Below are 14,579 nucleotides of genomic sequence, written 5' to 3'. Positions count from 1 at the left end.
ACATACTGTGTAGCTTATCAAGATCTGGCACTGGCATCTTTTGACAAACTGGGCACAATCTGCTTCTATGGTATATTAAAAATACTTCAATCTTAGGATTTTCTCTATAATTACTCTTCCATTCATGTGATGACCACAATTTCTAGCATTTAACTCTTCCATAATCTACTCAACTTGTTTTTTTATAATGCACAACAATAGTATCCTCTCATGATATCTTTTATGTTGTTGCCCCCAGCTAAAGTAAATTGTCTTATAATGGCTCCGTCCTTTCTATTAGTATCTTCAGGGCGAGTAGGAATTTGATGCTCAACTATGTCTCTGTCAATCTCAGGCATATATTTGTAAGAACAGGTGAAGACTTCTTGGTACTTTGTTGATAATGGTGTGAACTTTCTTTTTTCTTGCACAGTGAAATTATTTATCAGTTTTATCTGTTTTTGGATTGGCGTACCCATATTAATATTTCTTATATTTAATGTGTCAATTGAAAATATTTTAAAATGATTATGAATAGTATGCACATGTCCATTAAAATCAATTATTATCAAAATCAATTATTAAATAAGTAAAAGAAGAGCTCATCTTATTAATCAAGTTCATTAGAAAAATAAAAGCAAATGTAAAAATTAAGCTCCAAATGTTCGGCTTTCAGTTTGCGATCTTATTCAAGTTGATGGTGCGAATCCCCTTTTGGTTTTGGTCTTCCATCTTTCAATTGAGTTCCTAAATCATAGAAATATGGCAACAGGCAAGTAGCACAATTTCTCGTATTAATAAATTGAGAATGGTGAGTAAATAATAGAATTAATAAAAAAGATAAAAATATATACTTTAATAAATATTTTATTAATTAAATAAAATTTTAAAGACTATATTATAATTTGCCAATAATTTTTCAGATTTAATTTAGTTATTTTAGTTATAATTGAAACAAAATGAAATAAATTTAATTTTATTATCTAAAATTTAAAATTTTAGCTATAAATATCAATTGATGTAAATGTTTTAATTTTTTTACTCAATAAATTTTTTAAAACATAATTTTATATAGCATGATATGTGAACTAAAATTAATTAAAATAAATAGTTAAAATTAAGATAAATATAAAAAAAATTAATTTTATTATTTTAAATTTTAAATTAGAATATAAATATAAAATCTCATAAACATTTGAATTTTTTTATTCCCTTCAATTTTCACTATCTATACTATTTATAATATCTCTAATAAATGTTAAAACAAATTTGTTAATGTCTTCTTAAATAGAAGTATTGAAATATTAAAGAATTTAACTAAATGCGTTGATATTTTAATAGAATTTCTAAAAAATAGGCATCAAAATGCAAGGAGATGATAATAATTAACCTTATATTATACCAAATACCTAATATATTAAATAAATGCTCCAATGCCATTATCCAATGTTTCAAAATAAAATCTCAGTCAAGATCCATCAACTTACCATTTTCTATTACGGTTCAAATTAAAATCGCATAATTCAATTTAAAATCGATTCAAATTAAAATAACCGATCGAATTACAACCTTTGTAATTATTAATCATATAACTCGGTGGTAATCCAATATTCATAACCTGATGGTAATTCAGTATTCACGACTTTTGAAGGTCCTATGTTTGATCCACATGTATATATTTTTTTTAATTTTAATTTGATGATAATTAAATTTTAGCTGCCTATTTTAGTTGAGAAGATTCAAATCCTTGAAAAGGATACTATAAATTTATAACTCAAAGGCATCAAACCCTAACTTTCTTCTCTTCATTTCCTCTCGATTGACTACCCCTTCTATTTATTTTCTTCCCCTTTTTTCTCCTATTACTATCGACACATCTACACGTACCAATTGCGATTCTCGATATCGACTCTTACCAACTTCACTCTCTCTTTCGTTGCTCATTCTCACACGCATTCGTCACGATATCCCTCTTTCACAGGCATTTGTCACGATATCCCTCTTTCGCTCGCGCTCATAGTCATCCTCACCCCTCTCACTAGCCTCGTCTTAAGATCCCCTCTCACTAGCCTCGTCTCAAGATCATCTATTTTTAAAGGCTCACTCAACTCTCCTCTCTCGCTTATTTTGAGTCTCTATTTTTAAGAGTGCTTGAAATATTCAAACAATCAAGATTTTTAAAATGTTTTGTGATTCATAAATATGAACTGTTGTTAAGTTTGTAATTTTTTTAGCTCATTTGTAGCTATGTTTTGTAATTTTCTAGATTTTAAAGGGATTATAACAAGAATAATAAATCTTGCATTCCTAGTTTGTAAGTTGAGATTTTGCAAATTCTTAGCTTGCTTGTTGCTAAATGAATTTTTTTTAAAAATTGTGGAAGAATTTTTGTAAATCTGATATGCATCTCAGATCTGTTCAATTAGGGAGGGGAAAAAAAAAATCAAATAACTGATCTGAATCAAATTGAAATACCACATTTAATCGTTTCAGTTCACTTTTTATAATTTTAAAAAATTTAAATTTTTATTTTTTCAATTCGGTTTGAACCAAACCTGATCCAAGAGCACCAAATGGCTTTCTCCAATTTATTGCTTCTATACCAATGATAACTACCCCTCAACTGGCATAATAATATGGTTCATTTAGCAACAAGGTTTCAACTTATTAATTAATTAATTAAACATACTAAAATGCTTAATTAATTAATTAAACAAACCCAATTGCTATAAGATTTCAACTTATTTCAAAGTTTATCCACAAGACATAATAATCATCTTCAACAAATTTAAACCAAGGGGTGAAAGGACGAGAATTTTATCTCATCCCTCCTTATGAAGTTAGGACAACTATGTAGGCATTACCTTTAAAATCTCCAAATAATGTGGTTCGGTGCAAAGTGATGTTTAAAGCTTCGCAGCAGCATATCCAGGCAGGTGGAAACGAGCAGGAAGCTGTAGATCTTCCCATTCCTCGTCATCTATTTTGGAAAAGTACTGCTCAACCATACTGTTGCTGATGAACTCCAATTTAGGGGGGTCCCACTGAATAAACAAAGGAATTCAGAGAAAATTGGAAAGGAAGTCTATCATGGAATCTTATTGTAGTCCATTAGTTACACAAGATGTAGGGATAAAGAAAGAAAATTCCCGTTACCTTTGGGTTCTTATCCTTGTCTATCAGTATAGCTCTGCAACCCTGCATAAGAAAGGTGAGGCTTAAAAAATAATTAACAAAAATAAGGGGTTGCTTTCAAACAACAAAACAAACAACAACAACAACAATAACTTGAGGTTTGGTTAAAATACACTTTGGTCCATGCTTTTTCAAAAATTAGCATTCTTGTCCTTGAGATTTTTTCATGATTAAGCTGGTAATTTCAGAAAACTGAGGCTTATTATGAACTTGTCCACTAAACTTTATAGCTTGATTTAAATTATATTTTAGTTTAGTCTTTAAAGATTACAAATTTTTTGTACTTCAGCCCCTGAAATATTGTTTCATGAAATTGATAATTTTAAAACAGCCAGGACCAAAGTGTTATTTAAGTCAGACCTCAAGAGGTTTTTTAGTAATTAATCCATAAATAAAAGTAGATTTGGCTCATCTGAAAACCTCAAGGAAATCCTTGCTAAGTTTTCCCTGCATAACATGACAAACCATTCTGTACTCACGAACAAGGCATTGTCCAACACCCTGGAGCCTTCCTTCTCTTATCTGGAACCAGAGAAGAGAGAGATCAACTTTTAGTTTGCAACAAATAACAGAGGAGCAGCTCCAGTTGAGCAAATCAATGAGAAGATATGCAATTCTGTATTTAATCATAAAGATCAGAAAATAATTTATGGGCCTTTTTCATATAAGCTTAAATTTTAACATTCATTTCAGTTAAATGGTATTTTTTTGGAATAATTTATACCTCGTACTTATTAAGCCTTGTTGCACAGTCCATCCAGATCAAGAAACAAAACAAATACATGCAAAATCAAGCAAAAAATAACAGAACACAGAATTAAAGGTGAGGATTGAAAGAGAGGAGATATAACAAAAATGAGTTTCTGAAACTGAGATATCAAGTTAACTATAATTTCAATTTCGGTGAATGTCTAGTGGGTGACAATCCCGTAAGTTCACAGAAGAATACTAAGACTTGCCATCTGATATAAAATCTGCCCTAGATCAAATCTTTTGTGCATCACCTTATTATCTCTTTAAAAGGTTAAGGTATTGAAACCGTAACTGAGAAATTAGAAAATTTAGAAAAGAGAAATTAGAGAGAAAATAGAGAGAGACTAGGAATAGGAGAAGAATAGAGAGGAAGAGAGATTATTTCATTGAGAGATCTTTAAATGATTTCATAAGAGTCTTGGACTCCTTATACATTGCCAGCTGAATAACTGCCCCTAACTAGCTCACTTCTTCAGAAACTACATAAACTCTAACAACCCTCTCCAATCACAATTTTTCCTTGCAAACTACTTCTCAATTATTCTTCTTCTAAACCTCTTTCTCCTGTACCCGGTGAATTTACATATTACCACCAAATAGTACCTTTACCTGCAGACATTTGCAAATGCTCTACAAAATCCATAAAGACATACTGTCATGCTTAGTAATGGGCCAAGGCAACAATGGCACAGGAGAGGAACAGTGTTCTCCTTTACACCTAACACAAGTTTAACTATTGATATACTGCATAACCTTTCAAAATCAAATGTTGTTTTAACCTCAGAGATTGTTTTAACCTCAAATAAGTGACATGGATACTAGAATGGCTTCCCAATGGAGAAATGACATAATTCCAAAAACTTCTGTCTCAAACAAGTAGTGCATCCCACAAAAAGCTTCTGTTTATACAATAGCATAACAAAATTCAACTTTTAACCAAGTGAAGCATTCTGGTCCAACGAAAGAAATATGAGTGCAAAGTCTTTTCATCCAGCTAGTCCAATTACTCACCCAAGTTGGGGTAATAGAAGACTGGAAAGCTGTAAAGCATATGAAGAACCTTCTGCTCTGTTAGGCCTTCTTGACAAGACATCTGCTATGTTTTTCCACTACTTTCCTACATAAAACTCAACAATCAAGCCCCAGCAGATTAGAAATCTCTTCTGCTGCAAGTTAGCATGCAACCTCTGCCCCAAGCAAGATAAATTTTAATTAAAACTGACCTTGCTCCAAATGGCAACTCCATTTGGAAACAGCAACAGAGATTGCCAGCAATTCCTTCTCATAAACTGATAAACTTTTGACTCCTTGGTCATATTAGAATTGATGAGATTTTCTTAATTTAAAGAGAAGAATTCTCTTTAATTTAGGAATAGATGTCTCCAACTCTCCATATTTAAGTAATCTCCTTATTTTATGCCTTAACTTATGGATTTATATCCTGTAGCTTTTCAGTATAAATATGTATCGTGTCTTATGTAAAATGAATAAGTGAATGAAAGATGTAGACTTTGTAGCATTTGTGATCTTCCTTCCCCTCTTTCTTCCTATTCTCTTTTTCCCTAAAACTTAACATGGTACCCAAACTTCAAAATTCTGGGGCCTCCTTTTCTTTCTTCCCAACTACAAAATCTGCCTTTTTTCTTTACAGTTCTAGAGTTGGCTTTGAAGTCCCAATTTACTTTCCTTCTTCTTCTAATGCAAATCTGTTGGGAATTTTCTGGGTGTTGTGTTTAATTATAATATTTCTGGCATTTAAACATTCTGGCTTGAAGAATCTTTCTCCCAGCCCTTCCTTCTTCATTTCAGCTGAGGGTTTGAGTCCTATAGCTTACTTTCTCCTTTTGATTTCTCAAGTCTAAAGCTATGGGTTTGAGTCCCAAGCTATTCTTTTCCAAATTCCCATTCTTCATAAATTAGAGCCAAGGTAGTGAGTCACTTCTCTGAAATTTCTCTTTCCCAATTTTCTTATATTCCTCAAAGCAACACCAAACCATAGTCTGAAAATACAGAACTGAGAAGACTTCTCTCCACCTTTTAGTCTCTTTGTTTAAAACGAAAACACCACCCAAAGCTATTCCAGACCTTTTCATGAAGCTTCAAGTCTCACTGCCGACCTATGCAAGAGCACTAAGAAGGTGCGAGGTCACAGCCAAAATGTCGTAGCCAAAGATGGCTCCCATCTTTAAAATAGTTGTTTATTTAAAAATTAAAAAAAATAATAAAGAAATGCGATCTTGATTTCATAACTTCATAAAGATCTCATCAGGAAGAGTGTTAGAATTGATGAAGCTTTCTTAATTTAAGGAGAATATTACTCTTTAATTTAGCATAGTTTCTCCATGATTGGAATAGTCTTTTCCTTACTTTATACCTTAACTTATGGATCTATATCTTGTAACTTTTCAATCTAAACATGACATGTATCATATATTATGTAAAACATAAGTGAATAGAAGATGTAGCCTTTGTAGCCTTTATGTACTTTACTCTCTTCCCCTCTTTCTTTTTCCTCTTTTTTCCTAAAACTTAACAGACCAAAAGCTTTAGAGATAAAGCCTAATATGATGGCGTTATAATCCTGGGTCATGGATCGTGTCACGGGACAAGAAACAAGGAAGGAACTCGTTGGAGGAGCTCTTAACACCTCAAACTCGTTAATGAAAATCTTAAATGTGTTTATAATTAATTTGTCTGCTTTATTGAATAAAGCGAAGAATGTGTTTATAATTAATTTGTCTACCTTATTGAATAAAGAGAAAGATATAGTAAAGATTCATTAAATCATAGTATTTCTAATTAAAATAAAAATCTAATGTAAGCAATCATCAGATAACAAACTACTAAGACAAGATAATATAAATCTAATAAGAAACTGCTAGATAAATACAATATGTTTGTTACTAATAAAACAAAATCTGCTATAGCCAATAGACTTCTTAATATTTAGACTCTATAGAAGAATGGATTTTGGTCTATCCATTATCCATAACATCACTTCTTTTTTAGAGAAGGAGCTTGTCTTCAAGCGCAAAGGTAGAATAAGCAGTTTGGAAATCATAGAACTAAATCATGTTCTTTTAAAGCATGATATGCTACCCCCACTCTTGTAGATCTCAAGTCATTTGTGCCATCAAATAAGGAAAAGTCGAGTGTGGCATGTCAGAGCACCACACATCCTTTTCCATTTATTAGCTTGTTGATCAAAATTTTGCTAGATGCTACTTGTTCTTAGTTCTGATTCGCCCCTTATTGAAGGTTCGAACTAGCTTAAAAATTTGTCAAGCGAAGTCATTGAGACAGGCCTCAAATTGTTACAAGAAAGGACTTAGATTCTCTTCAAAATTTGTTGGATCAACCATGATGATCGACTCTAATACTAATTTATTATGCTCCCGGCCTCGGTCACGGATCGTATCACAAGACGACGGACAGAAAAGAAGCTATTGACACCTCAGACTCATTAATGCAAGAGAGTTAAATCTCAAATGTGTTTGTAATTAATCAACTTCCTCTATTGAATAAAGAGAAAAGATATAGTAGAGGTGTATATAATCATAGTATTTCTAATTGAGGTGGAAGTCGAAAACAAGCAATCATTAGATATGAAAATACTAAGATAACATAATTGAAATCTAATAAGAAACTATTGGATAAATACAATTTGTTTGTCGCTAATAAAATATAATCTGCTAATGCTATACCAAATAGGCTTCTTCAATATTTATACTCTATTGAAGAATGTTGGTCTATCCGTTATCTAACAAAAACAGGCTTGTAATCGAAATTTTGTGATCCATAGGCACCTTATGGACCTCAAAATATCTGATACATTTTCTAAACATGTCCTAGGCTCTTTCTCAATAAAAGTCACTAATTCAACTTTAGGCCGCGTTTGATTAGGAGTATCAGTATTAGAAGAATTACTAGAAGTATTTGATCCCTGGAAAAGGGATGAGTAGGCAATAACCGCCAGTTTTCAATTCCCTTGCTTGCATACCCAAATCTAGCAGCTTATTCACCTTTACTAAAACTAACTCCTTTCCCTTTACCTATCAACAGACCCATAATGGCTCTCATATCCTCCCTTAGTGCCTCATTTTCCTTGGAGGACTTCTGTAACCTTCCTCCACAAGACTCAACTGTTCATTGAATTTCTCAGCATTTTTCTGACCACAATCTTGAAGTCATCTCAATTGTTCTTCCAATTGTGCAACCCTCACCATCACAGATCTAATAACCATAGATCTAGTTGCCATTTCGACTCCAAGAACCAAGAAATAACTCAATCCCACACATAATCAAGCTTTGACACCAAACATTAAGGAATTGAAACCCTAGCAAAAATTAGAAGATTTATAGAAGAAGAGAAACTAGAGAGAGAAAATAGAGACAAACTCATAATAAGAGAAGAAAAGAGAGGAAGAGAGGGCATTATTTCATTAAGAGATCTTTGAATGAGTTGGCAACTCCTTAGAAATTGTCAACTGAACAATTGCACCTAACTCACTTCTTCCAAAAACTACATAACAACACAACTGCTAGTCTAGCAACTATAAATTTAGTTGCCATTTCATCTCCCAAAAACCAAGCAACAACTCAATCCCACACATAATCAAGATTTGACACCAAATGTTAAGGCATTAAAACCCTAGCAAAAATTAGAAAATCCACGAAAGAAGAGAAGCTAGAGAGAGAAAATAGAGACAAACTCAAAACAAGAGAAGGATAGAGGAAGAGAGGCATTATTTCATTAAGAGATCTTTGAATAAGTTGACAACTCCTTAGAAAGTTAGCTGAATGATTGCACCTAACTCAATTCTTTAAAAAAACTACATAAGAGCAGAATTGCTGCTCTAACAACTCCATCTAGTCACCAACTTTCTCTCCAAAGCTACTTCTTGATTATTCTTCTCCTTATCCTCCTATACATATATAGCAACTGTTGAATCCACATCGGTTTGGATTTGGGACAGGGGTAACGTGCCCTTTACAAGGGTGTTAGGCACTCCTCCCTTTGAGCTAACTTTTATAGTGAATTAGGGCCGATCCAAATTTAACATGGTATCAAAGGCTATGTTGGACTTCCCGTAAATATTTCACGCTCCAATGTGGACGTGAGGTTGTATTGAATCTCACATCGATTTAGAATACGGATAATATACCCCTTATAAGGGTCTCAGCCATTCCTCCCTTTGAATTTGGGTGAGTTCGGCCCAGTCCAACTTTAACACCAACAGAGTCATAAAACTTACAAAGGTCAAAGTAGGCTTATCCAAATTAAAAGGTATTAAGTTTCTTATTTTGAAACTTGAGGACTCAAATCTCAGAACTTATTGTTTAAAAAAGCAAAGTTCAGGAGCTCTAGATCTTGTCATGGACAAAAATTTTAAATAATAATAATAATAATTACAAAAGAAAAGTAGTTAATCAAATATTTTTATTCGATGTCCCCAAAACTATTAGTAATCAGGTGTGGTAAATATATAATGACATGCACTTGAAAAACTTTATCTATTTCTCATCTTTCCCTAATTTTATAGATCGAATAACTACAACTCTTTTCTTCAAAAGAAAAATCACTTTCTTATCCTTTGACAAACTACATAACTACAACTCATCTCTCAGAAGCATAAGTGAAAAGGTTGAAGATCCTTAGGACATCATAATCAATTTTATTTTAAAAAGAAGGGCAAGTTTATGAAAATGATGACTCCTGGTTTGCAAAAATAACTAAAGTAACCTTGGGGTTCTTATATGGTGCTGAAGTCAAAGCAAGATGCCTTCGAGGTTTTAAGGAATTCAAACTACTACTGGTCTTATTCAAACGATTCAAAATAAATTAAGCTGTCAAGTTCTTAATTTCTTCTTCATTTTTTCTTTTTTTGAGGAACACTAGGAGAAAAATGCTTTAATACCGATCTAAGAGATATCTTAAGACTTGTTGGAGAAGCCTTCTTCAGTGACTGAATAGTGGTAGATATCCAAGCATCTGGCTTATTCATGGCCTCTCTCTCCTGCATAATATCACAGTAAATCATTTTTATGACTCCACACAACTTACCAAAGTGGAAAAAGCAAGCAATCCACTAATGCCATAAGAAGCATTCATTGGAAGAATTATGAAGATAATTGATTCTAAACCCTTTTTTCTCCAAATCAAGATCAGTAGCTTACAAGGGCAGACAAAATCTCTTCCACTGTTCTTCGAGAGAAACATCTATCAATAATATCCAATCTGAAACCAAGTAAAACACCAGAAAATGAAGAGCTGAGGAATCATTTTTGAAAATATAATATGTTTAATTTCCTTTGAGCATGCACATGGGAATGCTTTGAATTATTTGATGGACCTTGCAAAGAGGAAAAGAAAAGAACAGTGTGTCATTTGAATGAAATTTTCTTAGGAGAAATGAAAGAGTATGATAATTGCAGGGAAAAAACTGATACGAACTCATGTACCTGGTGCAATTCTAAGGTTTTAGATATCAATAAAAGAGATTGCATAATATTATGGATCAGAATCTCAAAATATAGCAAGGCTAATTGCTGGACTGCAGAGTTCTACTATTTAAAGTTGTGAACGATAACCAAACTTGCACAAGCCCTTCTAATGCAAGTCTATAGATTACTGACTACTTAAGAAGAGGGAAAAATAAAAGAAAGGTCCATGGACTACATTGAAGCAGAGACTCAGTCTTTCTTATAAAGACCAGGCTAGAATTGTGAATGTTAAGTTCAAAACTCACCGTTGATAGGCACTTTGTTCTTTCAAATATGGTTGCTCAGAGTATTCATCAATGATAGATGAAATGTTGGCTGGATCACTTGAATCTACTTTGTGTAATGCTTCTTCTAACAAAGACAATTTCTGCCAATCAAGTAAAACATATCTAAGGAAAAAGAAAAAAAAAACAATAACCAATACCTCCATGCTCCATCTTATTTCAACTACGGATGTATTTCAACTTATCCTATAAATCCAAGAAATCTCAGGTTTAATCTTAAATTTCATTTAAATATAACCTTCTAAAATGAACTCAGCCTATTTCTAAAATCAGAAGTTTCATGTCATCATAATTAGACATCAAAAATTTTAACCACACTTATCATAAAGATTAAACCTACATCGATAAACTTCCCATAAGCAGCTCCTCCAGTACACGGGGAAAAATAAAGTCAGAACATCAGATAGACTAAAACTTAGGCAGCTTAATGCATTACCATAATATTAATATAGACCATTGATGGCAAGTCCCTACATGCCAATAAAAACATACTTTCTTAACCGTAGTAACTTCTAAACCTTCCCTGTGAACATAATTTCAAATTCTCATGTGAAAGATATACCGCTGATGGAACAAAGTGAGTTGCAAGACCACACGCAAGCATTTCAGCGCCATCCAACCGTGCACCGGTAAGTCCAACATACTCTCCTGCCAAAGAAAATGTAGGATCATATCGTATGTATAAATGAGTTCCAATTTTTACAATTTTCCAATAAACCAAGAAAAACTGAATGCAGCACTTTGCCAGCTATTATTGGTTATTGACTCAAAAATAAGGTAAAACAAAATTATTGGCTTTCAGTATCCAGCAAAAAGTAAAACATGAACATCATAGAACATGCCAAAAGAAAACGTAAACATAGAAATTGGCCAAAATGCGAAAAGAAAGAAAATATTATAAAAAACATTTGGTGCTTTCTTGTAGATAAAGTTCAATTTTCTCTTGGTTCTTATTATCCTTCAATACATGATGCATTCCCTTAGTTAATATTTAGTTTAAAATTTGCAACTACTTTTAGTTTTTATTATTTTCTAAAACAAATATTACTTCAGTTGTTATTTGTTTCTACTACCACACCATATCTTAAGAATCAAGTTACAGGCAAGTACAGGCTTCAACATTTCCATGAAGCACAAAAAGGACTGAACCCAAACCCCACAAACTAATTGAAGAAAAGGGATTTAATCTTGATTTTCAAGAAATTCAAAATTCAAAATTTTCATTTTAAATATCAAGTAGGGGAATCTGTAAGAATAATTGAGGATATAAGTCGTATTACCAAAGAATCGTGGAAGTCTTGACAAGAAATAAGAGGCACCTATGTCAGGAAAGAGTCCTAGAGCTGTTTCAGGCATTGCAAAGACCTGCGAAATGTCTCATGTAAAGGTTGCTAAAGGAAAATAAAGGTTGCTAAAGGAAACTAGAAACAGTAAGACAGTGGAAGACATGCAACATATAACTTTCAGCTTCACCAAGATATTAATATCATTAAATAAACAAAAGGTGTCAGGTTGTAATGAGCACAAATATGAAAATAACTCATTGCAAATTCACCAACATAGAAAATATTGAGATCATCAAGATGTTAGTCACAAAAATTCACTTCTAAGAGGAGTAAGAGACATTCTCTATTCTGGACCAAAGAGAGAAAACTACCGAATTCTCAGTTGCAACACGAAATCTTCCATGCACTGAAGCACCAGCACCACCTCCCATGACAATTCCATTAAGAATAGAAACCTTCAAGAGAATTAGAGAATGTATTAAGAAGTTAATGAAAAGTGTAAACATAAATGATAGAATTAACTACCTGGGGTTTAGTGTATGTTGCTATCACATAGTTTAAAATGAATTCCTTCGCAAAGAACTGAGCACCTAACCTCCAGTTACCTGATGCATGCAATGGAATGGAATTATTCAAATTCTCAAAAGTTCATTTTGAAATAGTACAAGCATGAAGTTGAAATGCCTACTAAGAAGTGTAATTCAAATACACATAAATCTAACTTTGCAATGGCAAAATTTTTACTAAGAAATTAAAGAAATTTTAGATTTCAGAACTCTCTATCCAAATATAACCTGCAATATGAAGCATATTCCATCTAAAGGAAAGTTATGGATGATCAGTGTTCTAAAGTTGAAGGATTAATAATTAATAATGATAGTAGATGTTAAATTTGGGCTAGGCCTAATTCACCTCAAAAGCTAGCTTAAGGGGGAGGAGTTTCTATGGCCCATATAAGGGGCACGTTACCCCTTTCCATAACCGATGTAGGATTCAACACACCCCCTCACGCCCAGAATTTTTACTGGTGCGTGGCACATTTATGGAGCGCCCAACATCGGATGGGTAGCTCTGATACCATGTTAAATTTGGGCCAGGCCTAACTCATCCCAAAAGCTAGCTCAAGGGGGAGGAGTGTCTATGCCCCATATAAGGGGCACGTTACCCCTTTCCATAACCGATGTGGGATTCAACGGTAGATAAAAGAAAAGAAAAAGTATAGCCACCTTTGCGGATATCAAGAACCACAGCAGAAACATCACCACCTGCGCAAAATGCTCTACCATTTCCCTACATGGAAATAACCAGTGATGTTCAATAAATTTATCTTACAACTAGCATTTGCAAATGTACCTTAGCAATGTAAAGAGAGTTGAACAATATGCATATTTCAAGGAAGACGATGATATTGGATTTTATTTTATTTTAATATATGAATCATCAACTTCCGAAATGAAGTGATAAATCAGGACCTTGAGAACAAGCAACTTAACATTAGGATCCTCCTCATAGGCAAGGAAAAGCTCCATTAGCCGAGAAATCTAGAAGACAATAACATGAATGGGTTACTACACTGCCATTTGTATTATATGAACATAAAATCATAGGAAAAAAGCATTAAAAAGAGAGAACAAAAATTGGTTGAATACCATTTGATATGACAGGGCATTCAACTGTTTAGGTCTGTTTAATATTAAAGTTCTTGCAGACAAGTTCTCTTCCACCAGAACCTGTTAGAATAAATAATTAAAAATTAATCGAACAATGGAACTCAAATTGAAATGAAAACTTTAGGAACAATAAATAATTAATAGGAATAACTGAAAGAACATCAATTCAAATATTGGATTTCAAATTGAAAAAAATAAAGTTATTGGACCCAATTCAATATTTCGTTCACTTTTTTTATCATCAAGAATGCTTTATGAGACTTCCGGTAAAACAGGGTAAGGCGACGTACATAACCCCAATCAAAGCACGCAAATATGAGATATTCGTGTACTGATCACTCATGAAGCTTCATAAGACTCTCAAATTTAATCTCATTTTCACACAATTCACAGGGTTCAACGAGCAATCAACTGTGCAATACTATTTGTAGTATATCTATGAATTCCATTGGACCCAGAAATAATTCATAGATATAATAACAAAATGTCAATAAATTCAATTACATCATTAATTTTTTACAGAAATTTCCAATGACAAAAAAGTTAAATTAAATTAAATCTCACCATTATCTCTCTGTGTAATAGACAAAAAGAAAAAGTTTTCTCATAACTAACTCCCAAATTAGGATAAATATAATCGAAAAATCGAATACGAAGAGAAAAAGAAAATAAAGGCTGAGGCAGAACAGACCAGCTCATGCTGTGTTTTCACTTTGGCCGAGGCTGAGGTAAGAGAAGCCATTGATTTTTAGCTTTGATTATTAGACAAGCAGCAAGCAGAATATAACTAAGAACAGAGACTTCCGTCCTCGACTTGAGTTCTATTTGGCACTTCTGGCTGTTCCTTTTTTATTTTTTTTATTTTTTTATTTTTTTTAGAAGCACTTTTGGATGTTCTTGGTTTGCGT

The 14,579-nt window shown here is 32.9% G+C and overlaps 1 protein-coding gene across 2 annotated transcripts; it reads right to left on the bottom strand.

The window, feature by feature from the left end:
* Window positions 1-560: 560 nt before the first annotated feature.
* Window positions 561-14,542, bottom strand: LOC110625311 (3-hydroxyisobutyryl-CoA hydrolase 1). Of its 2 annotated transcripts, XM_021770927.2 has the most exons (15): window positions 14,363-14,542; window positions 13,651-13,731; window positions 13,474-13,542; window positions 13,228-13,291; window positions 12,527-12,606; window positions 12,373-12,456; window positions 11,996-12,080; window positions 11,278-11,363; window positions 10,677-10,798; window positions 10,105-10,165; window positions 9,846-9,944; window positions 3,595-3,696; window positions 3,136-3,177; window positions 2,844-3,023; window positions 561-726 (listed from the first exon to the last, which is right to left on the bottom strand). In XM_021770927.2, the coding sequence occupies exons 1-14, from the start codon at window positions 14,411-14,413 to the stop codon at window positions 2,886-2,888; spliced, it is 1,164 nt and encodes a 387-aa protein (XP_021626619.1). In that variant the 5' UTR covers window positions 14,414-14,542; the 3' UTR covers window positions 561-726; window positions 2,844-2,885. The 2 variants fall into 2 exon arrangements, with proteins under 2 accessions (XP_021626619.1, XP_021626618.1); XM_021770926.2 differs by lacking the exon at window positions 561-726 and having other exon boundaries at window positions 2,536-3,023.
* Between the last annotated feature and the right edge of the window lie 37 nt (window positions 14,543-14,579).

The sequence above is a fragment of the Manihot esculenta genome, chromosome 10 (genome assembly GCF_001659605.2).
Source record: "Manihot esculenta cultivar AM560-2 chromosome 10, M.esculenta_v8, whole genome shotgun sequence".
Classification (NCBI taxonomy): domain Eukaryota; kingdom Viridiplantae; phylum Streptophyta; class Magnoliopsida; order Malpighiales; family Euphorbiaceae; genus Manihot; species Manihot esculenta.
This window is presented reverse-complemented; position numbering and strand designations above follow the sequence as displayed.

Coding starts and splice junctions, on each gene's coding strand:
- LOC110625311 (XM_021770927.2), bottom strand. CDS start 14,413: ATGGCTTCTCTTACCTCAGCCTCGGCCAAAGTGAAAACACAGCATGAG. Junction 13,732..14,362: donor TGAAAACACAGCATGAGCTG/GTCTGTTCTGCC, acceptor TTATTCTAACAG/GTTCTGGTGGAAGAGAACTT. Junction 11,364..11,995: donor AAGACTTCCACGATTCTTTG/GTAATACGACTT, acceptor TTTCTTTGGCAG/GAGAGTATGTTGGACTTACC.